This window comes from Coturnix japonica, chromosome 4 (genome assembly GCF_054131305.1).
Source record: "Coturnix japonica strain WE chromosome 4, WE-NBRP24, whole genome shotgun sequence".
Classification (NCBI taxonomy): domain Eukaryota; kingdom Metazoa; phylum Chordata; class Aves; order Galliformes; family Phasianidae; genus Coturnix; species Coturnix japonica.
In genome coordinates this window covers 76,265,036-76,292,292 of record NC_140666.1, presented here as the reverse complement: position 1 = coordinate 76,292,292, position 27,257 = coordinate 76,265,036, and the positions used below count along the sequence as shown (strand labels likewise).

General features: G+C 37.2%; 1 protein-coding gene across 24 annotated transcripts in view; it reads left to right on the top strand.

The window, feature by feature from the left end:
- The window catches only part of SLIT2 (slit guidance ligand 2), a 241,109-nt gene extending 232,637 nt beyond the window's left edge, over positions 1-8,472 (top strand). For 15 of the 24 annotated variants that reach the window (XM_085545653.1, XM_085545665.1, XM_015862756.3 and 12 more), the window contains 3 exons: positions 780-1,068; positions 5,274-5,485; positions 6,593-8,472. In XM_085545653.1, the coding sequence (XP_085401779.1) occupies positions 780-1,068; positions 5,274-5,485; positions 6,593-6,834 (743 nt within the window). In that variant the 3' untranslated portion in view covers positions 6,835-8,472. Of the gene's footprint in view, positions 1-779; positions 1,069-5,273; positions 5,486-5,851; positions 5,941-6,592 lie in introns of all 24 variants that reach the window. The other 9 variants (XM_085545664.1, XM_085545663.1, XM_085545659.1 and 6 more) reach the window with 3 other exon arrangements.
- The last annotated feature ends 18,785 nt before the right edge of the window (positions 8,473-27,257 follow it).

Genomic DNA, 27,257 nt, shown 5'->3' with positions numbered 1-27,257 from the left:
AGATCAGAGGAGATTGTGCTCTTAAGCAGATAGATACAATATTATTCATTTATATAATCATTGAAAAGTAGCCCAGTGAAATTAAAATAACCTGTAAATGAAAGGCAAGACTACTTCATTCAGTTGTATGGTTCCACGTCATTCTTAACTATTCACTCTGACTAGCTATATAAAAGCATTCGATCTATCAGATTGCATGGTTAAGGAGAAAGAATGCAGAACATTAGCTCCTTAGTTGTTATGCCACTAGGTACTGGTGTTAATACTGCTAATACTGCCCATTTTACCCCACCTGGGCAGCTAATAAACTTATTCTTTTTTTTTAGATAAACAAATTGGTTTTTTAATGCTCAACACACTGTATTCCAAATCCAAGTCAGTGACCTGGTGTTTCTGAATTCTTCAGCATCTAAACATCTTGATACATGATTTTTGTAAGATGCAAAATCTTTTGTTTTTTAAAGATTCATATACAGTGTACCATCCTAGACTTAATTGCATTGGGTCAAACAGTCATGTATCTGACTTCTCACCAATTGCTAACTTCCTGTCCATCACTTTAGCTGACGCTAAAGACATGTTGTTTTGGAGTTGGCTTGCGTGCATGCTTGACAACCTGGACAGTTTTCAAATGCTGGCTCATTACTTATCCGTGTAGACTGAATATTGAAAAATATTTACATAAGGATAGTTGTAAAAATGTCTTTAAAAACAGATCCTGTGGTATAGAAAACTGTACCAAAAATTACACTGATTATTTGCTATTATTAATTTCCTAGGCATGCCTGTGAAAAATAACATTGCAGCTCTACGCCAGTCTCCAGGTCAGAATGGCACAAGCTTTCATGGCTGCATCCGTAATCTGTATATCAACAGCGAACTCCAAGACTTCAGAAATGTGCCTCTGCAAGTGGGAATTCTGCCGGGTTGTGAGCCTTGTCACAAGAAAGTTTGTGTGCATGGAACATGCCATGCTACCAGCCAGTCAAGCTTTTCCTGTGAGTGTGAAGGAGGATGGACTGGACCACTCTGTGATCAACAAACAAATGACCCGTGTCTCGGAAATAAGTATGTCCTTCCTCAAAACACAGCAGTAGTGTAATATGCATATAATTTTTCTCTTTTGGTTTGTTTCCATACAATTTTACAGTTCAGCAAGAAACAAAATGTGCTGGACATGTGAAAATGAAAACATCATCCAAGTTAAACTTTGTAAAAAAACAACAACAAAAAAAAAAAAAACCCAAAAAAAAAGAAAGAAAGAAAGAAAGAAATATAAGGAAGCAGATAAGCACATCACATAGAAGTTCTGCCTAAAGCCTTAATGTGGGATATGAGTCTGTGCTTTTTATACACTTCTAAGTAGTTCTGTAATTAATTACATGGATTCAAGTGCAGCTATTGGTATGAAATTTGATAGTAAAAAGACTCACTTGGAGGAAATGGAAAAAATGGAAAAATACTACTTTTTATCAGAAAGTATGATTCTTATTATTAATGTGTTTATTTAATTCTTATTATTTGATATATATTTTTTAACGTATCTAATCTGATAGCTTCACATTTCTACAAAAACCCCACATTTTGGCTAAAACGGAGATTTCTACTTTTATGGTAAACTTCTGTTTAAGTACGTGTGTATTAATTCTTGCAGACTTAACTAGAACATTTTCAGTTGGATGTTTTAAGTATGTTTATATAGCTGGTCTTGTGTGTAAATATATGTGCATATATAAACATAGATATAGATACATAAATATACATTTATGAAGTATTTATGTGTTTGTTCATCTTATAAATAGTAATGTTCAATTTCTTGGTTCATGATCTCCCAGCACAAAAAGATCAGAAGCTTCAGAATTTCAGAGTCCTTTGGGATGTATTGGTCATGTGCAAAAAGATGCCACTCTGTCTACCCTTACCACTGTCCTTAATGCCGTTTGTTTTAAAAAGGCCTACCTGGATTTTTTTTCAGTGCTCTGATCTACATAATTTTTTACTTTTGAGGACCAGTGCCCTAACTTTTCCTGGAGATTCCAATAAGATGATTTTCAACTCCCTTATAAAGTGATCTTTTGACTCGGCATGCAATGAGAGTCTCTTCTTTTAATGCTTTATACACTAATGAGGGTGTTTTGTTTACATTGGTTACAGATTATTTCAGTGCTATCAATGTCTGAACTCTTCCCAGAGCCCTAGCCGTGAAATTTCAGGAGATATTGCAGCACTAAGGTGTTTATGAGTCTTGTTTTCTTATGCTGTCCTCTCTCGCAGTATTGTAACAAAAAGAAGGAATCTGACAGCAGGTTAAGAAATATAAATGCTGAGTCTGAGTCTGTTGAATCTATTTTATACTTCAGTAGCCAAAACCAATATGGAACTGTATTATGGAAGTTTCATAATAAGAGAATTCTAAGAATTTCTTTAAAGTATCTTTGAAATATTAGATTCTGTAGGGATTTTTGCAACTGTACACATACCCAAACTGAATGTTTCTTGTAGTAAATTACAAAACTTGGCAAGTATCAGGTACATACAATTTGGAATTTCTTTCAAGGATGAAATTAAGTGAGAACAATAGTAGTATTCTGCAAGTTCTTGCAAATACTGTTTTTGATTCAGTTGTATAAAGTGCTGTGAGCTTTTAAGAGAGAAAGCCAAACCAAAAACTATGTACTTGGAATGATGGAGGTTTTTGTTGTTCTATTGTTCCTGGGGAATTTTTCTATTTCTTGATGCATCTCTAGATCCTGTCTAATCCTTTTTTTCCACCTAGTACAATATAACATTCCCCTTTATCTGTAAACAGAATTGTCACTGTGATTTGTTTTGGAATTGCAAAGAATCTCCTAGAGATATTGCACACCATGAAGAAGCTTAAAGCTTAGATTTATTTTATGTAAACCCAGGCGTTTGAGTTAGGAACATACTGACCAAAGATTGCTCTCAAATCAGTAAAGGAAGAAACATTTCTTGGGAGTAAATTGGACTTCATGTGGTTTAATAACCTTATGGACAGGCTTGTTTCTCTTCATGAATGTGTAGGGAGCTTATGGCAATTACAAATCTAACGAATGCCTGACATAGGTACTAAAATTAGATAAGCTGAAACTGTGCCTGAGAGTTTGCACTTAGCTTGATGTTCCTTTCAGTGCAGTCTGAAGATGAAATTTAGGGCTTCAAAGAACAGGTGGAAGAAAAAGTGAGAGAATTGGCATTAGCTAAGATTTAATCATCCTTAAGTCAAGTAAAACTATACCAAAAATCCTGACACAGAATGGTTTGATATCTAAAACAACCTATATAGAATATGATGTGATGTCAGCATCACCTGAGTAGCTTCAAAGATCAAATGTCCACTGTCTAGTTGTTTTGCGAGTGGTTAACAGATATAATGCTAAATACAAGGAAGACTAAATGAAAACTAGCTTCTCTGTGACACCATCTAAGCCTCCAACTTTCAGTTGCTTAATCTAACAGTCTTGAAATATCAGACCACAGGAACAATTTTAAATTCTTTAGGGAACATAATTCCTACAGAAGTGCAGACACTCGCGTAGTAGGGAGCTTGGAGGTGCTTAAGCTACTAGTTAAGTTTTACATTTGCAGTGTTTAATCTCTGACTGGATAAGTGAATGGAGGCTGCGTGTTGTGCCTTCCATTTCAATCTCCTCTATGGGGATGTCTCACTATACTCTTTGTCCTTGTAGTTACACCATGCTAAAACTTGCACAAAATTAAGCATACAGATAGATAATTTTAATATAGCTGTCTTCAGTGAGTGGGACTTGGTGATGTTTACAAGATGAAAAAGGCTTTTAACATTTATTTCCAGTCTGTCAAAATTAAAATGTGTTTTACACTCTTTGCAGTTTTACTGAATATCTTATGGTATTGAAGCAGTAGAGTAAAAACTTTTTAGAAATGCAGACAATTTTACTTACAAAACATAAATGAGATATTCTTAACAGTGCTCTTTTTTTTTTTTTTTTACTATGAAATAGCATCCAAACTGAAAGTATTTTGTTTTCGATAAAATGCAATTTCTTTTTCATCTAAAACTTCTCATTTATTTACATATTTATTTAGGTGGTTGCCACAAACAGCTAAGGAGCCTGAGAGCTCAGAGATCTTACAATATGGAGAGGAGTAAAATTAGGGTGAAAGTGACCTTGAGTGTCAGGGTTGCATTCCTCCCTACAGAGGAATCTTTGCTGTCTCCCTTGGAAACAATGTATAGATAGAAAACTTGTGTACCAAGACTGCAGTAAAAGGAAATAACACTATTTCTAGGAAGAAAGGTATTGACCCTGTGCCACCAAATCAGAAAAGGGAAGAATCAGAATATTGCAAGTCATTGGTAGTCATTGGTGATGTTTTCATCAGAAGATGGATTCCCCTAATCTTCTGATCACACATAGGAACAGGTAATTAAACATCCTCCTTTTGGGAGGCACCACCTCCCTCTCAGAAAATTAAGACAAGCTACGCATTTTGTATATCACAACTTGGCAGATGCAGCTTAACTCAGAGACTTTTTTTGTCTAACAAGAAGATTTGAGCCTGTTGCAAACATTTACAACAGACCAACTGAGTGAATACCTGATTGATTAAAAACACTCAGGTAAGGCCTGATAGTCTGCAACCTGACTTAGCATTACTTTCTTCATGAGTACTGGCTGAGTACTGCTAGCACATACACTATGTGGCCATGCTGCAGCAATTTTCAATGCAAACTAATGCATTTGGAGGGGGATGTGTTCAGCTTTCAGACTACTATTGCTTGTATCAGAAAAGTTTTAGCTAGGAAGTGTCTGACCTGTCTTTGTGCTGGGAGCCCATACTTCATAAGTGACAGTGATTTTTTTAAATGATACAAGAACCAAACTTTCAGGTGAGTGTCCTTTCTCTCTACCTAATTCTATTGGATTACACTTTGACTCAATCTTGCTGTGCTCTTGAAAGCATGCTAAAAATTTAGTTAGACAGAAAATGTTGACTTGAATAACTGTGGCCTATAAAAGTATTCCATAACACATCTACAGTGGTTGCTTTCTGTCGAGATGGAGTTCTGTAGAGCAGCTTGTTTTGTATAAAACTGCATACCAATTATAAAACCTTATAACCACTTCACTGCATCTCACTGAAAAAGTCTATTAGAAACAAAAGCAATTTCTTCTGAGTACAGTCCAAAGTACTTGTAGTTAATGTTGCTTAGCCTGAACTTTGATGAATAATTTATTTTTATTCTCTTGGGCTTGTTTCCCCTGTAGATGTGTGCATGGTACCTGCTTGCCGATCAATGCATTTTCATACAGTTGTAAATGCCTGCAGGGACATGGGGGAGTCCTCTGTGATGAAGAGGAAATGCTGTTTAACCCCTGCCAATCCATCAGGTGTAAACATGGCAAATGCAGGCTTTCAGGACTTGGGAAACCATATTGCGAATGCAGCAGCGGATACACGGGGGAGAGCTGTGATAAAGGTAAAAAATAAAACTCAAAAATCATGTTAATGTTTTGGTCTCAGAAAAGAGGTTTGTTTTACTAAAGCATGAACAGCCAACAACATTTCCAACCTTTTTTTTTCTCCACAATACACACATTTGTTGCTTTTTTTTTCTTTTTTTTTTTACCATAAGAATTTATCTCAGTGAGAGAAGAATCAAACTTTTCCCATGAATTTATTTACATTTTGGAAATTTTTTTCACCAAATGTTTTGCTGTGAAAACTTTTTTTTTTTTGTTTTTGCCTTTATTCAAAAACACATTTTTACTATATTTAACTACTACCTTTTTACCTGCTGTATCTTTCTGTATTTATTGTTTCTCTGCCTTCTGCAACTGAGAAGCCAAATCCAATGATTCTGCTCCTAGTTTTATCACAAACTCTACTTTTGACCTCTCAGCTTCAACTGATTTATCACAGCGAATTATGCAGGTGAGATGGATGAAAACAGGATGACTTTTCCCCCTACCTTTTTCCTTTGTCTATCAAAGTTCTCCCTCTCCCTCTCTTTCCCTTACCCCAGATGGCATTTATTTTGTATTGTGCGTAGATGTGAATAGAAGAATATGGTTGTAGAACTTTTAACAGATGTCTCATTTTTTGCTGGTTTTATACCTCAGTAATTTATGAAGTTAGTGGAATGTAACTTGTATTAAATAACAGATTGAATAATATTAAACTCCAGGTCTAATAAATTAAATTGCATGCTCTCTGAAACATTTTCCTATGATAAACAGAACCAGCTGCTAGCAATGTAAGAACAGAAGATGTGTATTTTTATAAAAAAGGAAAAGATTTAAGCTTCCAATTTTCTTGTCATTGTAATAGCTTTGTATTTATGGTTTACATATACATAATATAAACTTTACTGAAAATAAGAGGTGTAGGAAATAAAACTCAGCATTAATCAAATTACGCTTGATAGAACAACTAGTTTCCATTATGTGCCTTAGCCAAAGTAAGATGCCATTTTCAACTGGAATTAGAAATAGAGCATCCTCTTCAGCAATGTCAAACGTTCTTTGACCTGTATCTCAGAAGAGTCTCTCTTATTTTAAATATGTTGGATTTTTTTTTTCTGCAGAAATCTCATGTCGAGGGGAACGAATCCGAGATTACTACCAAAAGCAGCAAGGGTATGCTGCGTGCCAGACGACCAAGAAGGTATCGAGACTAGAATGTAAAGGGGGATGTTCAACCGGGCAGTGCTGTGGACCACTAAGGAGCAAGAGACGGAAATACTCTTTTGAATGCACTGATGGTTCGTCATTTGTGGACGAGATTGAAAAAGTGGTGAAGTGTGGCTGTACAAATTGTCTCTCCTAAGTGTTCCTGTCACACTTGTCTTTTGAAATTGTTGTATACTTATTGACCGTGTCGGACTAATTAATGCTTCATAGTGGAAATATTTGAAATATATTGTAAAATACAGAACAGACTTATTTTTATTATGAGAATAAAGACTTTTTCTTCATTTGAAAAAAGATTCAAGTGCTTGAACTGAGACTTCTCATAATCAAGAGGAGCTTTGAAGAAAAAAAAAAAAAAAAAAAAGACCTGGTAACATTGCAACAGTGATGGGAAACTTAACTACTTTTAACACGGATTCTTCTTTATAACATGCTGAAGATACACTGACACTATATATACGTGACTTTCAACTTAACAGCTCAGAGATGAAATGTTGACCAGAACATGAGTCTTGTTTTTTTCATTTTCATATCAGTACATTTTATTGTCTTGACAGACCATAGCGATCTCTTACCTGTGGATGAGGATGCATACAGAGATAATAATTGTACAAAGTACATTTTATCTTTCAGAATTATTAAGCATCTTGAGAAGATGAGGTCCCATTTAGTGGATGGGAAATGGGAGATATGAGAATATACTATAAACCTGAAATCTCCTGATGATGTACACTTTTATGTAAGCATGTTAACAAAAGAAGCATACAAAAAGTGTTTATCTGCCCTTCTCCAGTATTAATTTTCTGTAATATAAATGTTCGGGGGATGATGAAAATAGATTATTGATGGATAAATTAGTAATAATATGGATTTCTGTTTCTATGAGCTCTAAAAACAACTCTATACAGTATTCGGTTTCACTGAGAAATATTTATTGTATTGAAGTACACTGTACTTAACCCTCCTAGGTCATCCCTTCTACTGTTTTTCAATGCTTTAATATATATTAATTTATATTTGTCCCAGTATTTTTGTATTATTTTTTTTTTTTTAAGAAAAAGACTTAAAAATCAGGATTTTTTGCAATAGAACTAACGTAGCATGTCGTCTTGGGGTAAATGTTTTTGGTCTGTTCCTCCCCATCCCTTTCCCTTTTGTTTTCCTTAGAATCTGACCACTTGGTGTCGCTGAATCTGAAAGTGATGACAATCTGCAGTTTTCACGTACAGCAGATATTCAGGACGCCTCCCAGGAACCTGTAATGTGTGACAAAAAGTGTCTTTTACACTAGGTGGCAATTGTAGAGAAATAAATTTTCCCTATATACAGTACTTACAGAAAATGAGATGGCATGTAGAAAATGACGTTAGAAGGTAGATCTTTATAAATTAATATTCCCATGGAGCCCTTTACCTTTTCTTTTTTATAAAGAAAAAAAAAAAAAAAAAAAAAAAAGGCTATGCTATCAAGAACTGTGACTTTCCCCAAATAATAAAGCTACTTTACTGCCCTGATGTTCCCCACGTTAACATGTTGCTGCTAAATTATAATGTAGAATTGGTAATCATTAATAGTGGGTTGTGTTCTTCTTTCAGTAAAACCCAGGGTACCCTGTAAAAATGCAGATGTTTTTCAATTTTATTTTATTATTTTTTTTACAAAAAAAAGACAAAAACAAGTTAGATGTACATGTGTAATGCAGTGTGCTTTGTCTTATTTGGACTGATATCAGTAATGCTACTGATGTTTGTAAATTAAACAGATATTTACTTCACTAACTGCTTTTATTTGTATTCTTCTGAAAAGTTCAAATTGTCTAACAGCCTTTAATTAAACACTTGTAGTTGAAAACAGTATTTGGTATGAAGAAAAAAAAAAGAGAGAGAGAAAATTAAACCCAACACTATTTCTAGTGTATTCATTGCTGCAAGTCTGAAGGAGTTACATTGGAATTATTGCACCTACAGACGGGGACATCTGAGAATGTCAGTTCTTTATGAACACAGCAGAACTCATATTAAATAAATTAAATAAAGACTTCTAAATAAGTGAAATGCACTGGGTGTAAAGGGAAATTAAGTGCATCCTGGCATTTTAATGATTATAAAACTGGCAACTTGACAGCATTAAGTAACTTGGTGCTTCAGAAAGCTTTATTTTCACTAATTTTGAACTGTTTTAATTTCTGCAATTAGATGGATTGGATAGGATACTTTAAAAGGTTTCATTTCTGTAATACAATTTGTGCATATACTGCTGCATTTATATTTCTCAGTCTACCTTAGAAACCGAACGAAATACTGAATGAAACTGCCTTTAACATGAAGCCTTCTTTTTTGTTCCTGTGACTTCTAGTTAGTCTTCCTTAAGTATTAGAAGCTTTTGGGAAGAAGACTTTTTGCAAAGTGCTATTTATATAGCATTCTTGGAGAAACAGTATTACTTGTCTGTGTACAACCAAAATGCTTGCATCACTGATTGGGAGCTTGACTGCTTACTGTCAGAGGAAGAGGAGCAATGTTATTCAAGCAGTGCAAGCAGATACAGTGATCCTGAGTGCATCAAGGCTGGGATTTTTGGGGGGATTCTAAGCAGAAGCAAAAACTAACATACAAAAAAAACCTAAGATTTAATTTCAAATCAAACAACAAAAAAACAGCACCTACAAGTACCTCTCTGGAAGATATAAGGCATCTTCATCCAAGTGTGTATTACAAATGAGCATCCTAGTGTTTTCTCCACTTAAAATGCTTAAGCATCTACAAGGTGTTCCACTGTTTGTGATGCAGCACTTGTCATTTCTCAATGGAATGGGTCTTCCTGACACATCCCTCAGTTGGATTTCCTGTAATATAGCTGTAATAGTGAAGTGGAGTGTACATATATGCCTTGAAGGTGTGCAAAGTTAACACAGCAGAGGGTTTAGTCCGGTGCAGAATACTTCAGACAAATAACTAAAGGAGGTGACGATAATGCAGCTTTTAACATGTTCAGGGGTTGAGTTTCCCTCCTAAAGTCTGTGGTCTGCTACAGGAATCAGTCACGTATATTATGCTTTTAATGTGTTTAAGAAAATGCACAAACAACATTGATCTGAAAAATTAAGGCTCAGTACTGTTCCTTACTTTGTACATTTTTTTATTATCATTATTTCTAATGAAAAAGGTTTCTGTTAACTGTGATTCCATTGTTGTTAGTTTTTTTTTGTTGTTTTGTTTTGTTTTGTTTTGTTTTTTTTCCAGCATTCTTAAAAGCAATTAAAAGCACAAGCACAAGAATCTTCCTTAATTTGTACTGGCTCACGCACAGCTCCTACTGTCATCTCAGATGATAAAAATATGAAAGAACATGGAAAAAAGACTATTCTTCCAAAATGAAAGAGTAAAAAAAAAAAGGCATTGCTTTTTTGTTAACGATTTTAAAAGTCAAATCCTAACGTGAACAACTTCCTATTGCCACATGGGAGTACAACAAAGCTTAATATTAAAAGAATCATTACAGAGTAATGGTACCATGCACAGGCACTACAATCAACGTGGTATTCATATGATGCTATGAAAACATTTGCCTGGGAAGACCAGAGTGCAGAAGTTTTGTAGAAGGCAACAAACCTGGTAGTCCTGATGATCCACTGTGTTGGTTTTGATAAAATAAATGATGATTAAGACATGAAAGAGTGGTGCTTTTTGGAAAAGAGTCTGCTGTTGAGAAGAAAAAGCCTAGAAGTTTTGGAAAAGTGACAACAATGTTAGAGGCTGTTTGCTTTGAAGCTTTGGGTTTGGGGAGTTTTGTCTGTTACTGCTTGCAACACATGTACTTAAAAGAAACTTCTTTACAGTTCCCAAAAGCACGCACTTGTTCTATCTTTAGTTAAACATATTTGAGGAAAAGTTAATCTTTTTGAAGCAATTCAAAATCATCTCCTGGTTCCTTCTCCTTAGAAGCCTGTGCTATTCTCTCGGTAGCTCATTAGGCATGCAAGTGTCTGTGCTCCAGCTGTATCCCACCTTACAGCGGAGAGCCTGGCACATAATTTGAGTTCTCATAAAGTGAAATTCCCCAGCTGAGCCATTCAGGATCCTTGGCTTTTAGAAGAAATATTTATACATTGAGCTGGTATCTCAGTCTATTTAAAATTCCTGGAGTGGAAATCAGAAAATCACCGGTAGTCGTAACTGAGTAGGGGCTGTCAATAAAGTAAAACTGAAGTGTTTGCCTGCATGCCTTGAGAGCCTGGCTCATCCTCGAGAGCCTACTGTTTTACTGGGCTCTTTATGTATTGTGTTCCTGGGAGAGAGGAAAGTAGTCATGTTCATCCTTTCAGAAATGTCTGAGAGCAGAGGGATTTTGTGTCCTTTTGCAAATAAATGGTCTAGGCTGGAAATTATAGGCCTCTTTGGCCCTCAGCCAGGTTAAACTGTGTATGTAGACCTTAACATCAACCATCATCTTGGACACCAACAGCTCCTGATGTTAAAAAAGAAAAAGGAAAAAAGAAAAAAAAGAAAAGGGGAAAAAAAAAAAAAAGTGAATAAATCTTGTTCTCAGTTTAATAAAACACAGATGGGAAAAGCAAACCAAACAGAGAGTTAACAGCTCTATTCACTGGTCTCCTGGGCTCCATGAGATTAAATCAGAGTTGGAGGGTATGTTCCTGCTGCTGCTGTTCTGGCCAGTGTCCGTAGGGGTGATGGCCAGCAAAGGAGAAGTGCTCTGTCAGTGCTGTATGTCATTTGTCAAGCTGAGAAAAAACAGTCATCTCACTGAACAGCAAGACTTCTGGCTATCCGTAGTCCCGGCAAATATGCTCCAGCTCTGCAGCATGACACCCATGCTGCAGGAATTTTGCTCAGCCATGGGAACAGACTTTGAAACTGCCTCCCAGATCCACAGCTCAAACTTAAAATGTTGATCTTACTAATGCTTCCTGGTCTGTACAACTCCATCCTTTTATTTCACTCCAATTAAGAGGTAAACAACTTTAGCTCCAACCATCTGACTTCAGTACCTCCAAAAACTGTGCATTACTATACTACATACAGCCATGTCTTTTTCAGTTATTCACTAATGTTTGTTGAAGGATCAGAAAATCTGCCTTAACGGAAGGAGACAGGTTACACATTCAGATAGATCACTTTTTCCACGTCTTTTATAATCTGGAAGGTATTGCATCAGCTCCTGTCGAACAGTCTGATGTGGATAGATTGATATAAACTTATACGTTCTATGAAATTTTAGACCCAGAGCAGGGAAATTGTTACCTGTTTTTGTCTGTTAGAAGTCCTTTTTTCTTTCTTTTTAAATTCCTTTTAGGATACTTTCTGTATCCCAAGACACAAGTAAAGATAAAATTAATGTGCTTGAGTTGCCCGTTCTGACATTGAAGTTCCTTAAAAAGGTCCAGTAGCCATTTTCCTGCACATTTTTATCCTTTCTCAATGTTTTTCACTTTCTGAGCTTCAATCTGTTGTTTTTGTATGATGGCCCATTTGTCCACTTTGGTTAATTTCCAGGACAGATTTAATCCTCCTAAATAAAGGGAAAGGATACCTCTTTTTTCCTGCAGCTGTGCCTATAATCTCTCACAGCACATCTTTAGAAGTATGTTTTCTTTCAAAGTCCTCTGAGAATAGGTTAACTTGAGCTGTTTTTACTGCAAACTTGTTTTTTTGCTTCTGATTAGCTTTATTTATTTAATCACATTTCTGTGTTTCTGCTATGGTAACAACAATAGGAGCAGTACCAGCTGACCTGTGCTGTAGAAGTCGACTGCTGTTTTGATATAGCAAGTTTGAAGTGTTTGAAGTTTGCCAGATCTTCTTTTTTTTTTTTTTTTTTCTTTTTAACTTTTCTTTCTTTCTTTTTTTAAAATATATATATATATATATAATATTATTTTTTATTTGGGTCTTCTTCTCTACCTATTCAACAATTTTTGAGAAGTTCTATTTTGATTTTCTAGGAGAAAGGTACGGACATGAGTTGGTGTCAACAGTAAAGAAAATTGACCGCAAAAATCACATCAATCTACCAAAAAAAGTATTGTTTCTAAATTCAAAGAAGGTCAGAAGTAATTATTCATTAGTTGTTGCCTTCTTTCTTTGCTGCACAAATGGTTATGTGAGTAGCAAACATCGCTATTCAGCAAACTAATGCAGTACTTCCTTACTTCCTTACTTAAAACAAACTAATGCTGTAAGGAAGTACTTTGGGGAATAATTGTTTCCGACTTTTTTTTTTTTTTTTTTTTTCCCTAAAGATAAAGGTAGAAATGTAAAAACAGTACCACTATCATTAGAGAGAACAGGAGAGGAAGCTGAGCTGAAGCACTTTAGCTGAAATTGCAATCATAATTCCCTCAGGATGCCTGTGGGTGTCCAGTGTTAGAAAAGAAATTGCCCAGATCCATTGTAAGTTTTTCAGAGAAGACTGGGGTATGTTTTTGTGCCTGAATACCCCTACAATACTTGTCCTTTCCTTGGCCCGCATGGGGCATTTCCTCATACCCTCCTGTGTCTACATTCACTGAGAAAATTGGTGGGGGCTAAATGCCTGTGCTGGTGATAGAAAGAATGTTCCCGTTAGTTCTTGAGCATTTAAAACTGAAGTATTATTAACTGGTACTTGTAGCAATTGGCAAGAATGGTGCTGAACAAAATCTTTATGTAATAAAACTTGAGAAGTAAAGAGACAGAAAGAAAAAAGAGAAGGAAGAGAAGGAAGAGAGGGGAGGAGAGGGGAGGAGAGGGGAGGGAAGGGAAGGGAAGGGAAGGGAAGGGAAGGGAAGGGAAGGGAAGGGAAGGGAAGGGAAGGGAAGGGAAGGGAAGGGAAGGGAAGGGAAGGGAAGGGAAGGGAAGGGAAGGGAAGGGAAGGGAAGGGAAGGGAAGGGAAGGGAAGGGAAGGGAAGGGAAGGGAAGGGAAGGAAGAGCTTTCCCATTTATTTTGGTGGAGTGAACAAAGAATAAACAAAGAAATAGGTAAAGTCTGAGGGCCTAGGAAAGACAGGTCGTAAGAATGATAAAAAGAAACCAGCCCTGGTTCAGTATCAAGTTTCTAAGGACTGAACATACAGGGAATTAACTTCTGTAATTGTTCTTGGGAAACAAATATAGCCATGTACTCTCAAAATCTTGTAGAAAGGATAATTACAGTCCCCAAAAGTAGCAAACAGTCAGAAGTCTTCACGTATGGGAATAACGTCTTCCAGACGAAGTAGCTACAGTCCATTTGCACTTCACATGGCACTGAATAAGGCTGTAAAATGCAAGAAAACAGGAGAATTAAACTTTTGAGAAGAATACAGTGATTTCAAGAAATCTAGGGCCAGATTCACTGTAGACTCAAGCTGCCTCATGCTGTTTCAGTGATGGAAAGCATCTGTAAACCCAACTTGGCTGGCCTGAAGCCACCAAAACTTCTGCTACAAAAATGAGTTAATAGTTTCAGTGCACAAAATAAGGTTTGGGAACAGTGGTGCAAGTCCTCCAGCAGTTGGCGAAAGAAGCCATAGCACGCGTTACTTTGGAAAAAGCTTTGTGCTATTCAGTGTGCGTGGATGCTCTCCCTTGGTTCTGCCCTTGTCCCCATGTCAGCGCTGTCTGGAATTTGTGGGAAAGGCGCTCGCTTCTCATCACCGCTTTCCAGACTCCAGAGCAGTGAATGCAATGGCAGTGGCAATTTCTCTTCAGTGACAGCAGTCAGAAAGACAGAAGGTCTTTAACCAAAAATAAAAAATAAATGAGTCCCATTGTAGTAAAACTGCTTCTAGTGAAGTCATTCCTTTAGTGTTCCCTTTTGAAGACTCACTTAATTGTGGCTCCATAATAAAGCATTATGGAAAACAGATTCTTCTTGTAAAATCTTTTTCTTAGTGTATGTGTACACATACGCATATACAACAGTAGAAAGCACATACTTTTTTTTCTTTGTTTCTTTCTTCTTCAGGCTGTGAAATTACTTACACTTTTCAGTTTTTCTGAGCAGTTCTGAACAACAGCAGATATGATTAAGAATTCAAGGTAGCTGCTGGTGAGGATGTTTGACCTAATCTATCTTGACTTCACAATCTATGCATTTTAAATGCAGCATTTCTGTGTGGAACATGCACACAGAGTATCTATTTTAGTCACACACACGCACTGAAATAGCTGTGTGCACATGCAGATCATTTCTTTTCTTGTTTTTAGCCAAATTAGGGGATCAAAGCCGTGTAAACCCTTTTGTAATGAAACTTGAAGCCACATATAATGAAACCAGATAGTTTTTTCTTTCTGATCTAAAGTCTTTCCTGTTTTCAGGCATTACTATAAACCTACATCTTGGTCCAGTCTGTAACTTAGTCCAGCTTGGATTAGATTTGAAAACAGTTTGATGAATCTTGGATGATTTATAGCTTGAGGTAGAAAGAAAACAAACACTAAAATCTAAAGTTTGGCCTGCTTTAGGCTCAAAATTAAGCGTAACCTCCTTCTGACTCCTTTTGGATTTCTGTATCTTTTCAAATTCCAAAAGGAAAGCACCCCACTGGATCTTAAAACCAGCAGTAAAGAGGTAAAGCAGAGGTATGTGTAAGAACAAGTTCTACGAATATCTTTTCTTTTTCTCGGAAATTTCCATTTAGTCTTACATGAGGAATTTGTACAGAGGAGATTAGGGAAAATAAGGGAAAGTATACTTTATACTTACTTGATACTATACTTCCATAGTATCAAGAGCTGAAAGAGCTCTTCTTTGTTCAAAAGATGTATATTTATCAAAAGAACACTTTATACACACCATCCACTAACTTCACCCTCTTTTAATTCAGCATACAAGGAAGATGACAAACATCAGCAGGGACTTGTTTAGTTAGAGGAAGCATAACATTCAGAAAAATCAATATGGATTTGCAAATAGAGTGTGGCTTAAACTTAGCATGAAAATGATGTGATTTATAACAGCTACAAGCGTTCACATTTTCTATCTACTTTGAAGTGTAGGGAGTCTAAATATAAGGTATGCCTTCAGAGAATAGAGGGATATCTATGAAGAATATTCTACGCCACCATTTCACAATGCAGATTGTTTCAAAAACACAACCTTAGTACTAAAAAACTAAACTAAACAAAACAAAACAACAAACAAAAACCCTACAACACAAAGGGCATTGTTTTTTCTTGAGAAATAGTGCTGATTCTTTATATTTACAGGTGCTGCCAATGCATACACCTGGTGACACTTACATGTGGGGCAGGCCAGCTCAGCTTTTAGCATCAGGAAACAGAAGAAGAATGTGCCAAGAAGAATGTGCCAGTGCCACTGGAAACAGTTGTGCAAAATATGCCTGGAGTGAAACCCAAGTAAGCAGGTGTTTTGCTACATAAGACCGGTATGGGTGACACTCTGTCCACTTCGGGGGGAAGCTCAAAAAAAAAGTAAGTGAACTAAGTTTGTGTAATCTAGGATTTACCCAGAAGGAATGGGGAATACATTTTGAGACACCTTAATTTCCATACAATTAATAAATAGTAATATCAACATCCACAGATCTAGAAGAACATAATACTGAGAAGATCTCTGATTACATTGATAAAATGTTTTATGTCTACCAACCAGTAAAATTGAAGAAGTGTGGGCCTACAAGCCTGAAATCACAACTCTGTTATTATACTTGAATTCTGGGGCTAAAAGGATTTTTATCTTCATCACATTTCAATGCATTCAGTATTTCATTACTCTATCTTGTTTAGGGGTATCCTTAAAAAGAGATCAGTGTTCCTGTTCCTGTAGGTCATGTTTTCTCTTATTATCAGTAGTGGGTTCTCTCAGAGGATATAGGGACAGTGGAGGCTCAGCAAACTAGCCACAAAATTATTCACGTCCCATGTAACGTCAATTATACTAAAATCCATTTAGCCACCTTTTAAAATACACATGAATCCTTTAATTCAATCTAGATCAAAATGCTGTTTTCCTCTATCTGAGGGATGAAAATTTATCTAATAGATACAGAAAAAAATCCACATAATTATCCTGGTTGGATGTGAAGTTTCCTTCGATCTTTGATCTATAATGTAGTAACATGTCAGCTAGACCAAAGTAGTTTTATGTTCAGGAAATAAGACAAGCTGAGTAGCTTCATGGTTAATTGATTAAAAGGTTCTAAAGAAGGTGCAAGATCAAAGAGCAACTTAATGGTTTTATGTTACTCTAGAGAACTGTTGGTCCACTTGCCTGACAAAGACTGACCTTGGGCAATGAAGTAACAGGCAATTAAAAAAAAAAAAACCTGCAAAACTAAAACACAGATCATATATATCTAGTTCAGTATCCTTATTTCCTTTAACAGGTTATAGGTGGCACACCCCAGTGCACTGAGACAAGTAGCATTTTGTTATCCTTTTATGCTATACAGACTAAATATTGAATACAGAAAACTGACTGTTGCCTATATCTGCCCTGAAGAGGACAAAAAATAAAGGCACAGCAACTCAGAACCACAGCATGCCATGCTGTTGGTAAAAACCCTATGAAAGCAAACAAATAGATAAACTGTAGCTGTAGGGCAGTTCTTTACTAAGTAGAGCCCTTGGTTTGCAGAATCACTGAGTTCCCTCAACAGTCTTCAGTGACACTGGGAACGGATGTTTATGGTTTACAAGATTTGCTTATTCTTCGAAGTGCGTTAGGAACCAGGAACTGCTCTCAAGTTTGCAATAAAGGGCAGGGGGAGAAGGAAAAAATGTGTTAATGCATCGACTCTTAAAGAAGAATTTTGTAATGCTATTCTCTAAATGACAATTTAAAACAGCAATGCTTTCTGGTTAGGCTGTCATCACTAGGCTATTCAAGACTCTCATGAGCCCAGTTTAGTTTATGTCTTTTGAATACGAGCATTATTCAGAGGCAAAAGAGAAATACTGGGAATATTAGGCAAAGGAAGAAAAGAATTTCACACAGTAACACTTCTGGAACTGCACCAGGACTTGAATGCAAAAAGTAAAAGAGTTCTGGTCTACTGTGGATTTTGTACTCACAACGGATGGTACTTTGCTTCATTTGAGCAATGTGATCAGTTAAAACACCCAGACTAAGACTGAAGATAGACGGAGTATGACATTTATTTCTACCAATAACTCAGTCTCCTGTGCTTGAGCTTCTGGAAAACAACATTTCAGGTGCTTACAGCACTCCTACTCCCCTTTCCTGTAGAAATGGCTTCACAAGTCAAATGCAGAGTTAAATCAGAGGGGAAAAATCAGACATTTTTTCCTCCTTTGCATTAGTTCCATTCTTTCCAAAACTAAGGTACTGCTGTGTTTTTCCACGTTTTCTATTGCTGAAATAGATACTCTCATCCCACACCATCCAAATCTCAGCTAATTACTGGGAAATCTGCCCTTTTCCCCTCTCAGCCATGCTGTGGTTTCTACCTTTACAAATAGTCTTTCCTCTCCAGTTATGTCCAATCTGATGTCACTAGATCTTGGCCATGTGACAGATGGTATCGCAAGATGCTCATCACTAAGACAAAAAATGTGAAAGCATCACTGACTCTCAGTGCTCAGGGAAAAGCCATTCTACTAGAGGCATCTAGCAGTGATCTAGATGGTCACAGAAAACGTCACAAGATACAGCAGCTTGCAAAGTCTCCGCTCATCTCTTGATTATGAATCAATTATCACAGTGGACAACCGTGTTTTTCACACTGTAGTATGTTTTACCATTAATGTCCTCGTTTTGAGTGAACATGACTTTCAGGTCAAGGATGCAGAAGTTCCCTGTTGTTCTATTTACTTAAAACAAACAAACAAACCCTTACTGCTACTCCCCTGGCCTTCTCCACAAAGGCAAACACTCTTCTTGAGCTGCCCAGCTGACAGCTCTGCTAAGTGCCTGATAAGCCGCCTTTCCTGGGTCACTGCAGAGTGGGAACTTCTGAGCTGTGTAATGGGATTAGCGTTCCCACACCATTCCCAGAGAGTCCATTGTTGAAAGAGGAATGGTTTTATTCATGGCAACAAGTCAAACACAAACTGTTGGCAATCAAATTAAGAAAAAAATAAACAAGCAAATGGACTTTTGGCAGAATTGGGGATTTGCCCATTTGGAAATTTCTTTGTAAGTCGATGGAGAAGTTGACTGATCTGAAATGAAGCACAACATTTACAAAAGGCACAAAGAATAACTCTTCTTTTGTTTTGATATAAGATCTTTCATGACTACAAAGTCCATTCCTTCACAAAGGTCCTAAATCTACAATCCCAATCCAGTAGCATATCTTTGAGATTTGGGGAGCAACACAAATAAGCATTCTGGGGAAGAGCACTGAATTAATAGTTTTATAAATTTTAAGTACCAACACCAGGGAATTGTTGTGATTTAAGGATAAAATAATTTTCAATGCACAAATTCCCTTTACTAGAATATAAATGGTGCCTTGAGGGCACATAAAAGCATCGAACTGGGCCTGGCAGAATCAGCTTTATTGTATTCTACCGTGCAGAAACAATTACTTCAATTCAAATTGTCATATGCCATTTTTCAGGCTGATCAAGTTCATTCTTATTATTGTAAACTATTTTGTAGTTGAGAGGTAGATCCAAAGATCTGTGGTTAACATTGTCTAGAGCCTTTTCTTCTATAGCCTAAAATTCTTTTCTTTTTGTTTTCCTCTAGCCATGGAAGCATTTGTTCTCACACTAAATTTTACAGTCAGACTTCCAGTCTGAGCAATTCTGACAATTCTTTTCTCATCTCAATTCCATTCTCCAATCTAGTATTCTCCAAATGGATCTGCTCCAGTGTTTAACAGTGCTTGGAACTGACCCACTGGAATTGGCAATTCCTACTGTTTTTTTACATCTTCAGTGGACCTGATAAGTTTGCCGTGCGCTGTTATGAACAGATTGCCACTGAGGATTTGATTAACAACCCTACTATATGGTGCTACTATTTTTCATAAGGAATCTGTAGCCACCTACACAGTAACAGCGCACATGCACGGACACTTGAACTTTGGGCTTCTTCAGCTTGGTGAACCCTTCATACTTCAGTTACTGATATGGTATCTTCACATATCACATTTTTGCTTTTGCATCTACCAAGCACCTTGGGAAACAGGCATGGCATTGTACAGACACTCAGGAACTAAGCCCAACTGAGAAATGGGCTGAACTGTGCTGAGGCAGAGCTATATGGTACAGATATACCACTTCAGGGACAAACAAAAATCCTTCTGAAAGGAGTTAGATTATGTTGTGTAGTCCTATCAGCTCAGCTGGAACTAATCTGGGAAACCCTCATCACTACATAATGCGATTTTAAGTCTGAAATATCTCAGGGTTTTACAAAAACAAGAAATTCTCTTACTAAAAAAAAACTATTAAGCTGTCAGATTGCAGAGAGGATTTCTACTTCCTGCAGCCACCACAGCAGGAACCGGAGCATTGTGGAGTTAATAAGCCCAGTCAGAACTTGAGGAGAACTAATGAACTCTCATGGCCTTCTTATACCTGTGTGGAGCCGTGCAGTTTTCTTGCCAGCCTTTTCCCCATCATTTGAGGTCCTGCAGTGCAACACTGAGCAGCAGGCAGCCCATAGGCCTCATTAATACCAAGCCCTGCTCCACACAGGCTCAGCCCAGAGCTTTTGGATCACAATGAGCACTGGAAGCAGCACTGCAAAGGTACCCGCTCCATACTTCATTTTGCAGGCTCTCATGGCACAGCTGATTCTCCAGACTCTGCTCCCAGGATTTGCTCTGCTTAGTGGCCCAGAAATTCTTCAGAAACTTTAATTTGCACCAGTAAAGATGACAGAAGTAATAACACACGTACACAACAAAACTGGAATTCCAGGATATGATTAGGTCTATCAGATTTAGGTATAGAATTCAGTATCACCAATACAATATATTGAGCTTGTCAAAGCAGTAGACTCATCCTTTTTTTGTTCTTCAGAAGATCCTGCATCTGAAAATACTAAAAATCCACCCAGAATATTCATGGCTGAGATGTGAAATGCTGTAAATAAAAGACCACTTAAACAATAGAAAACAAAGAGTATGTTTAAATGGTCATTCCCTCCTCAATTTAAGAAATTAAATATTAAATAAGCTCCCAGCTACTACTGTGACGTTACTGCCACAGCTTCTAAGCCATATAATAAAATCATTTGAATGAAAATGTGCACTGTAGTGGAAAAAGATATTGTAAATTGAATCATGGAATCATACAGTCACCAACATTGGAAAAGACCTCCAAGATCATCTAGCCCAACCATTTACCTACCACCAGTGTTTCCTCACAAAACCATATCCCTTTGTACAATATTTAAACATTTCTTGAACACCTCTAAGGATGGTGATTCAAGCATCTCCCAGGGCAGCCCATTCCATTGTCTGACCACTCTTCTGGAGAAATTTTTTTTCCTAATATCTAACCTGAATATCCTTTGCTGCAACCCACAGCCATTCCCTCTCATCCTATCTCTAGTTACATAGAAGAAGAGGCTGACCCCTACCTCACCAGAACCTCCTTTCAAGCAGTTGCAGGGAGTCGTAATGTCTCCCTGAGCCTCCACTTCTCCAAACTAAACAATCCCAGTTCCTTCAGCTGCTCTACATAAGGCCTGTGCTCCAGACTCTTCACCAGCTTTGTTGTCCTTCTCTGGACAAGCTCCAGAGCCTCAATGTCTTTCTTATAGTGAGGGGCTCAAAACTGAACAGAGTACTCAAGATGCAGCCTTTACAAGTGCTGAGTACAGGACAATCACTTCCCTGCTCCTACTGACAAAACTATTTTGGATAAAAGCCAGGATGTCATTGGCCTTCTTGGCTACCTGAGCACACTGCTGGCTCATGTTTAGACCAGCACATGTCAACAGCCTTTCATGCATCTGGCAGTTGAGTCACTTGAACACTGAATATACCGCATCACCCCTGGCTCAGAATGTCCACGAGTGTCAAAAAGATGAAAGGGTGGGACAATACTTGTGAGAAACATTAAGAACCATTTCTCTTGTTCACTTAGAAGTCCTTACACTCCCTCTCTGACTGCTCAAGATAAGACTCAATCACAAGACATCATGATATATTAATCTTTGATCTGGTCCAGCATTCATACCAACGCAATTTTCTTTCTGTTGATCACAACTTGCTATTTCTCTTTTCAAGTCTCCTCTCAGATCAGATGTTAGAAATGCAAATAACCAAAATGATGTCTGAATTACGGGAACTATAATCCACAGAGAGGAAGTTTAAGCATCTAAACTCAAAGGCTTTGCTGTGCTCTGCTGGTGGCTCCCCTTTGGTGCACTCATTCACCCACTCATGCAGCCTTTCTGACTACTTTTATGTGGCTCTAAAGAGCAAAGACTCCCCAGAAAAGCTTTTAGTTCTTCCTCCTCCAACACCCAGTAGAGCAAGTGGTAATGGGGCAGCATTGCTCCCCAGTGTCACTCCTGTGTGGGAAGGGAAAGAGGGGCTGTGGGTTATTTCACCACCACCTTCTGAGGAAAAAAAAATAAATACATAAATAAAAAGAGATGAAAACTATGACTGTCATCACCATTTTTGGTTCTCTATATTACTGCATCATTTAATCATGATTGTTACCACAACTCCCATCCTTGTCACCATCACAACACTCCTAAGCTTTCACTAGTTCTCAGCCACCAAACTGAACTGTGTGCTATGGACCATAAGTCTGCCTTTCAAACTGTCTCTGTATCATAAAAAAAAAAAGAACTTTCCTACCATCCTTGGACTTGTTATCTCAAGTGCCAGCTGTGCCTGCTATGTGGGAGATGTTAAATGCTTTTGTGCTGCAGCACATTCAAGCTGTGTGTGCCTCGGAGCACAGCCTGATGTTCTCAGTGCAGCTCTCTCCTAAGTCTGATGGAGAAATGAGAATATTGTGGACTTAGAAGAACAGCTGAAATGTCTGCTAATGTTATGAAAGATAGTGCTACGTCCAACTGTACAGCTTCTGCAGACACATTTTTGGCTACTCAGAGCAACAACTCTGCCCAGTTTTCTTCAGACCAAGGAGTCCGGACTGCACGCGCTTACTCCTGTAGCTGGAACACACACAGAAAAGCAGTAGAGATACTCTCATGATGATATGCGAATTTGTGGAGGATATTTTTCATTGTTATTATTATTTGCCTCATTCTGTGAAGGGCAATAAGGGTCAGTAAAATCGTTCTTGTTCAATACTTTATATATCACTACTGATCCTTGACCTACAGAGGGAAAGTACTGGTAAAAGGTTTCCTAACAAAGAACGCAATTTCTCTGACAACTGAACCATGAAATACTTCCATTTCCACTTAACAAACTCTTCTATTTTTCAGCCTTTGAAATTTTGACTTTTGCCTTGTTTGTATCTCCAAAGTGAGAAAGGCTGCAGAACAACGCAGAGCAGCCGCTTTCTCAAAGGGCAGAAGCGGCAAGGAAAGACGGGGAATGATTGCCACCACGTGGAGAAATACAAAACTGCACGGTGTGCCAGAATATCGCTGCTTTCCCTGCGCAAACCTGAGGGATAACATGTCAAACAGCTCTCACTGCACCACTCTAAGAATCAGCTGCAACTTTTCACCATTGCTTGACTATTTCCAAAGCATACCTTAAGCTACATGTATCCTGCCTCAGAAATTTAGTAGTTTTGATTTTCAAATAGATAATATAGTTCATCACTTGGTGAGCACAGGTAAAGCCTGTACACATCTTGCATTTAAAGAACACTGCCCCATAAGTAATAATAACCCAGTGATTTTTCCATGACACAATGAGCCCTTTAATTCCCGGCTGCTACTGCCTCTGAATTTTCTTCATTAGCTTTGGACACTCTGAGCACTGAGTTCCATAAAAGAAGACACAGACATAAATTCATCTTCTTTTCCCCAAGTGTCCTAACTTTCTCTCAAACCACAGCTTTCCCCTTTACGTTCTGCAGGACTTTGTGCAGACCATTGCCTACTCAACTTTTGTACCACCTGTGAATCTTGTTCTTAGCTGTTTAAGCACTCACACTTTGTGGTAAGAACTCCTGAAACTTAACTTAGGGAAGGAGATTCTGATGAAAAGCACAGGGGCAGAAAAGCAAGCATCATAAAACCATGATTTACATACAATTACTCAAAGTAATACAGGTTCCTAACTCTTTTGACTAAACTAATGGGAATGATTTTCTAAGCATAATTAAGCTTAGAAGTGTCTCTTTTTAATCCTAATTTCATTTCTCAGAATGTATAATTTATTGATTGGTCAGTGTCACTGGCCTATTTGGCTCCTGATAGTACCAAGGAGAAAAATACACTGGTGCCATGAGTGGGTGATGGTGAAGGCTGTGTAACCAAACCATTTTAGAGGTGCTCTAAGCACTTGAATAAATAATGAAAAGTGAAGCAAAGTTGCCCACACAACTTCTTAATGCTGCACAGCTTTGCACCATAGCTCAAGAAAAGCAGCAGGCTAGTGGTAGTGACCTGTGTATTCATGATATCCATAGAGAGTCTAATTCAGTCCCTAAACCTGCCTATTATACACATTTTTGTTACTCTACAACATCAAGAAATGCAAATATTCCAGGGGGACTATCTGCTTCTTTGGAGTTTGCCTTTGAGTTTTACACAGGACTTTGATCTCCTAATCCAAAGTCCTCTCAGCAATTTAGCACTTAATAATAGGGAGTCTAGTCATTTCTGATGCATTAAAGCAGAATGTGTGTGCATTAAAGCTTCTGTGGACAGTTACCTGAAATTCTTCAACTGAAATGGCTCTCTTTCACACCAATTTTCACTGGGGATATAAGGGAACATTTACAGGTCCATCAACTTTTGACAGTCACTGAACCAATCACCTGATACAGTACACATGAAATTTGTCAATGAAAGTGGCTGGAGCACCCAAACCTTTGTACAAGAAACTCAAAATCTACAACAAGGCTTCTACAGTCTGTTCTGTAGCTCACATTCATTTCCAAATGCTGTATAATAACTCCTATTTTTTATAGAGTACTCTTTATAAAGGAAATAGGGTGGTGAAGTAAGGAGAAAAACTCTGGGGAATGGTATTTGAACACTATGGAAGGAAAACACTTCTAGAGACTATGGTGTAAACCGTAGACTTTTTGAGATGTCAAGGAGAATCTCTAACTTTTAAGAAATATTGGAGAAATAACAAGAATTAGCAAATATATTGAGTCAAGGAAATATATTTTGTACTTTCATCATTCTTTGTAGGTTCTAAGAGTTATTAGTCCTCAATTAGTCCCCATTTAGCTAAAAAGGCACTTGGCTTAGAAATTTCTAAAATATTTTCAGATGAAAATACATCAACTCATATATCACTAGATGAATACTAACATAGAAAGTTGAAACAATCTTTAATGCTGTAAAAGTAAATCCTTTCTCGTATTTAGCAAAATTCAGCAAACAAATCATCATAAAAATCTCTGATTTTTATGTTTTCTTATCACTCACATATATATGTTACTGCATTTCTTTTAGTGACTAAAAATTTCACAAAATATTTTTTTTTCTTTTGCTTATTTTGATCATTATGAAAGGTTTATGACAGTTAAATTAAACAAAATAATAAACACATAACAGAGAAAATAACAGCAACTGGAGCCAACATTATGTAAGTACACAACAGTAGAAGTAGATCATTACACCATATTTAACACTACAAAGTGATAACACTGTAATGGAGAAAAATACTAAAATAATTTGCTTTATTATTATTAATATTATATTATGGCATATTAATGTTTTGCTGTTAAAGTATTTCTTTCCTTCTAAATTGTCCATCCCCCAAATACGTTTAAAATTTTACAGACTGGTTTCTATAACAACTAACAAAGATGAGACACATTATGAGAAGTATTTTTTTGTAAACAAAGGCATTTTGACCCATATTTGGTGGCCTTATGCCTGAAGATTTTCATTAAGGCAGCTTCTTGAGAGCCATCTGAGATGATGTGATGATTTTCCCCAGTTTAAGAGATGAACTGCCCATCATGTGACCCCCCTGAGGGACACCTCTACCAGGAATCCACACTAGTATCTCTCAGTCCTTGATTCGATGCATCATTTCCCTGAAGAAGAGGAATGAAGACCTTATATTCCATGTCTAAAGTATGGCAGGAATCCCTGTCATACTGTACATTCTGATGTACTGTAATGCTCCTCTATTTTTCATTTTCCAGGAAACTGACTGAACGCTGAGTAAATCTCTGCTCTTGAGCAGAATCTGAGTCTTACTTGTTCTTCTAAAACCCAGCAGTTTCTATGCCTCCAGGAACTCAGTGGGAGTTGCTGACTCCATAGAGCTGATCAGTGGTATTTTGCTTCAGACAACACAGCAGTTCATACCTCCTACTTACTTAGGAATTATAGTACTATTTCTTCCATCACTGAGCGTAGCTGTAGTTTGTTCTGTACTCACAAAGCTACTACAGCAGATGCATGATGGAAGTGATACTATAATAACTGAGCCAAAAATAAACCTGACTCAGAAAATCAGTTCTTTTTCATCATTATGGAGACGAGCACACTTCACTCTGTTTTTAAGGTGATTTTCAAAGACCTGTAGGATATGCTTTAAAAACACAGCATTGTTCTGAGATCCTCACCAGCTTATAACATCAATTTTTCTTTTGCCTTAAGTACCATGGAACAATAAAAAAACTTCTGTGAAAGTACTGCAATCTCTGCTAGTTAAAAGATTTATATACAAAGCAGAAATCTTCTCTTCCCTTCTCAGTTTCTCTAGCATAAATTTTGACAGTTTTTCTTTTGCATTTCCACTTCACACTGATAGAAATGCACTGAATTACGCGGCCCCATCTGAATTCTGCAGATGTCCTCACATCTTCCAATGAGTGGCAGATAAAAACTATCACAGAATCACAGAATCATGGGGGTTGGAAGGGACCTCCAAAGATCATCAAGTCCAACCCCCCTGCCAAAGCAGGTTCCCTACACGAAGTATTTATTTTATGTTGGATAAAAGCAAGTAGGAAATGCCAACATTGGCCAAAATCTAATGCCAATGGTAGCTTTCAAAAAAGCAGCTGACAGCTTTTCAACTCCATCAGTGCATTTTCCTGTTTTTGTGGAGAACCAAGAGAGCAGCCTATCTTATCCATTAGTGAAGTCACATTCAGTTCCTCTCTATGAATTACAAATGTGAAAAAGAATGTGTGATTCTGGAAAGATTGTATCCCACACACTTTAAGTAAACCAGAAAGATGTCTTGCTTTGGAGATTTACTGCAGAGTGCTCAAAAGAATAAACACTTTTCTCCAGGAAAATCTGATGATTTACTGGGTCCGCAGAAGACAAAAAAAAATGCATCCTTTTACACAAAAAGGCCATTTACTACACGCAGATGTGCTTTTATATGAATAAATACTGTATTTATGGCACAAGTTCAGTATAGTTTGAGTGGGCTAACTCCATAATAAATACATAAATAAATAAATAAATAAATTTCTGTACTTATAATTGAAACAGAAATGACTGCAAAGAGAATATGGCAAATAATATCAGGTGTTTTTTTTTTTTGTT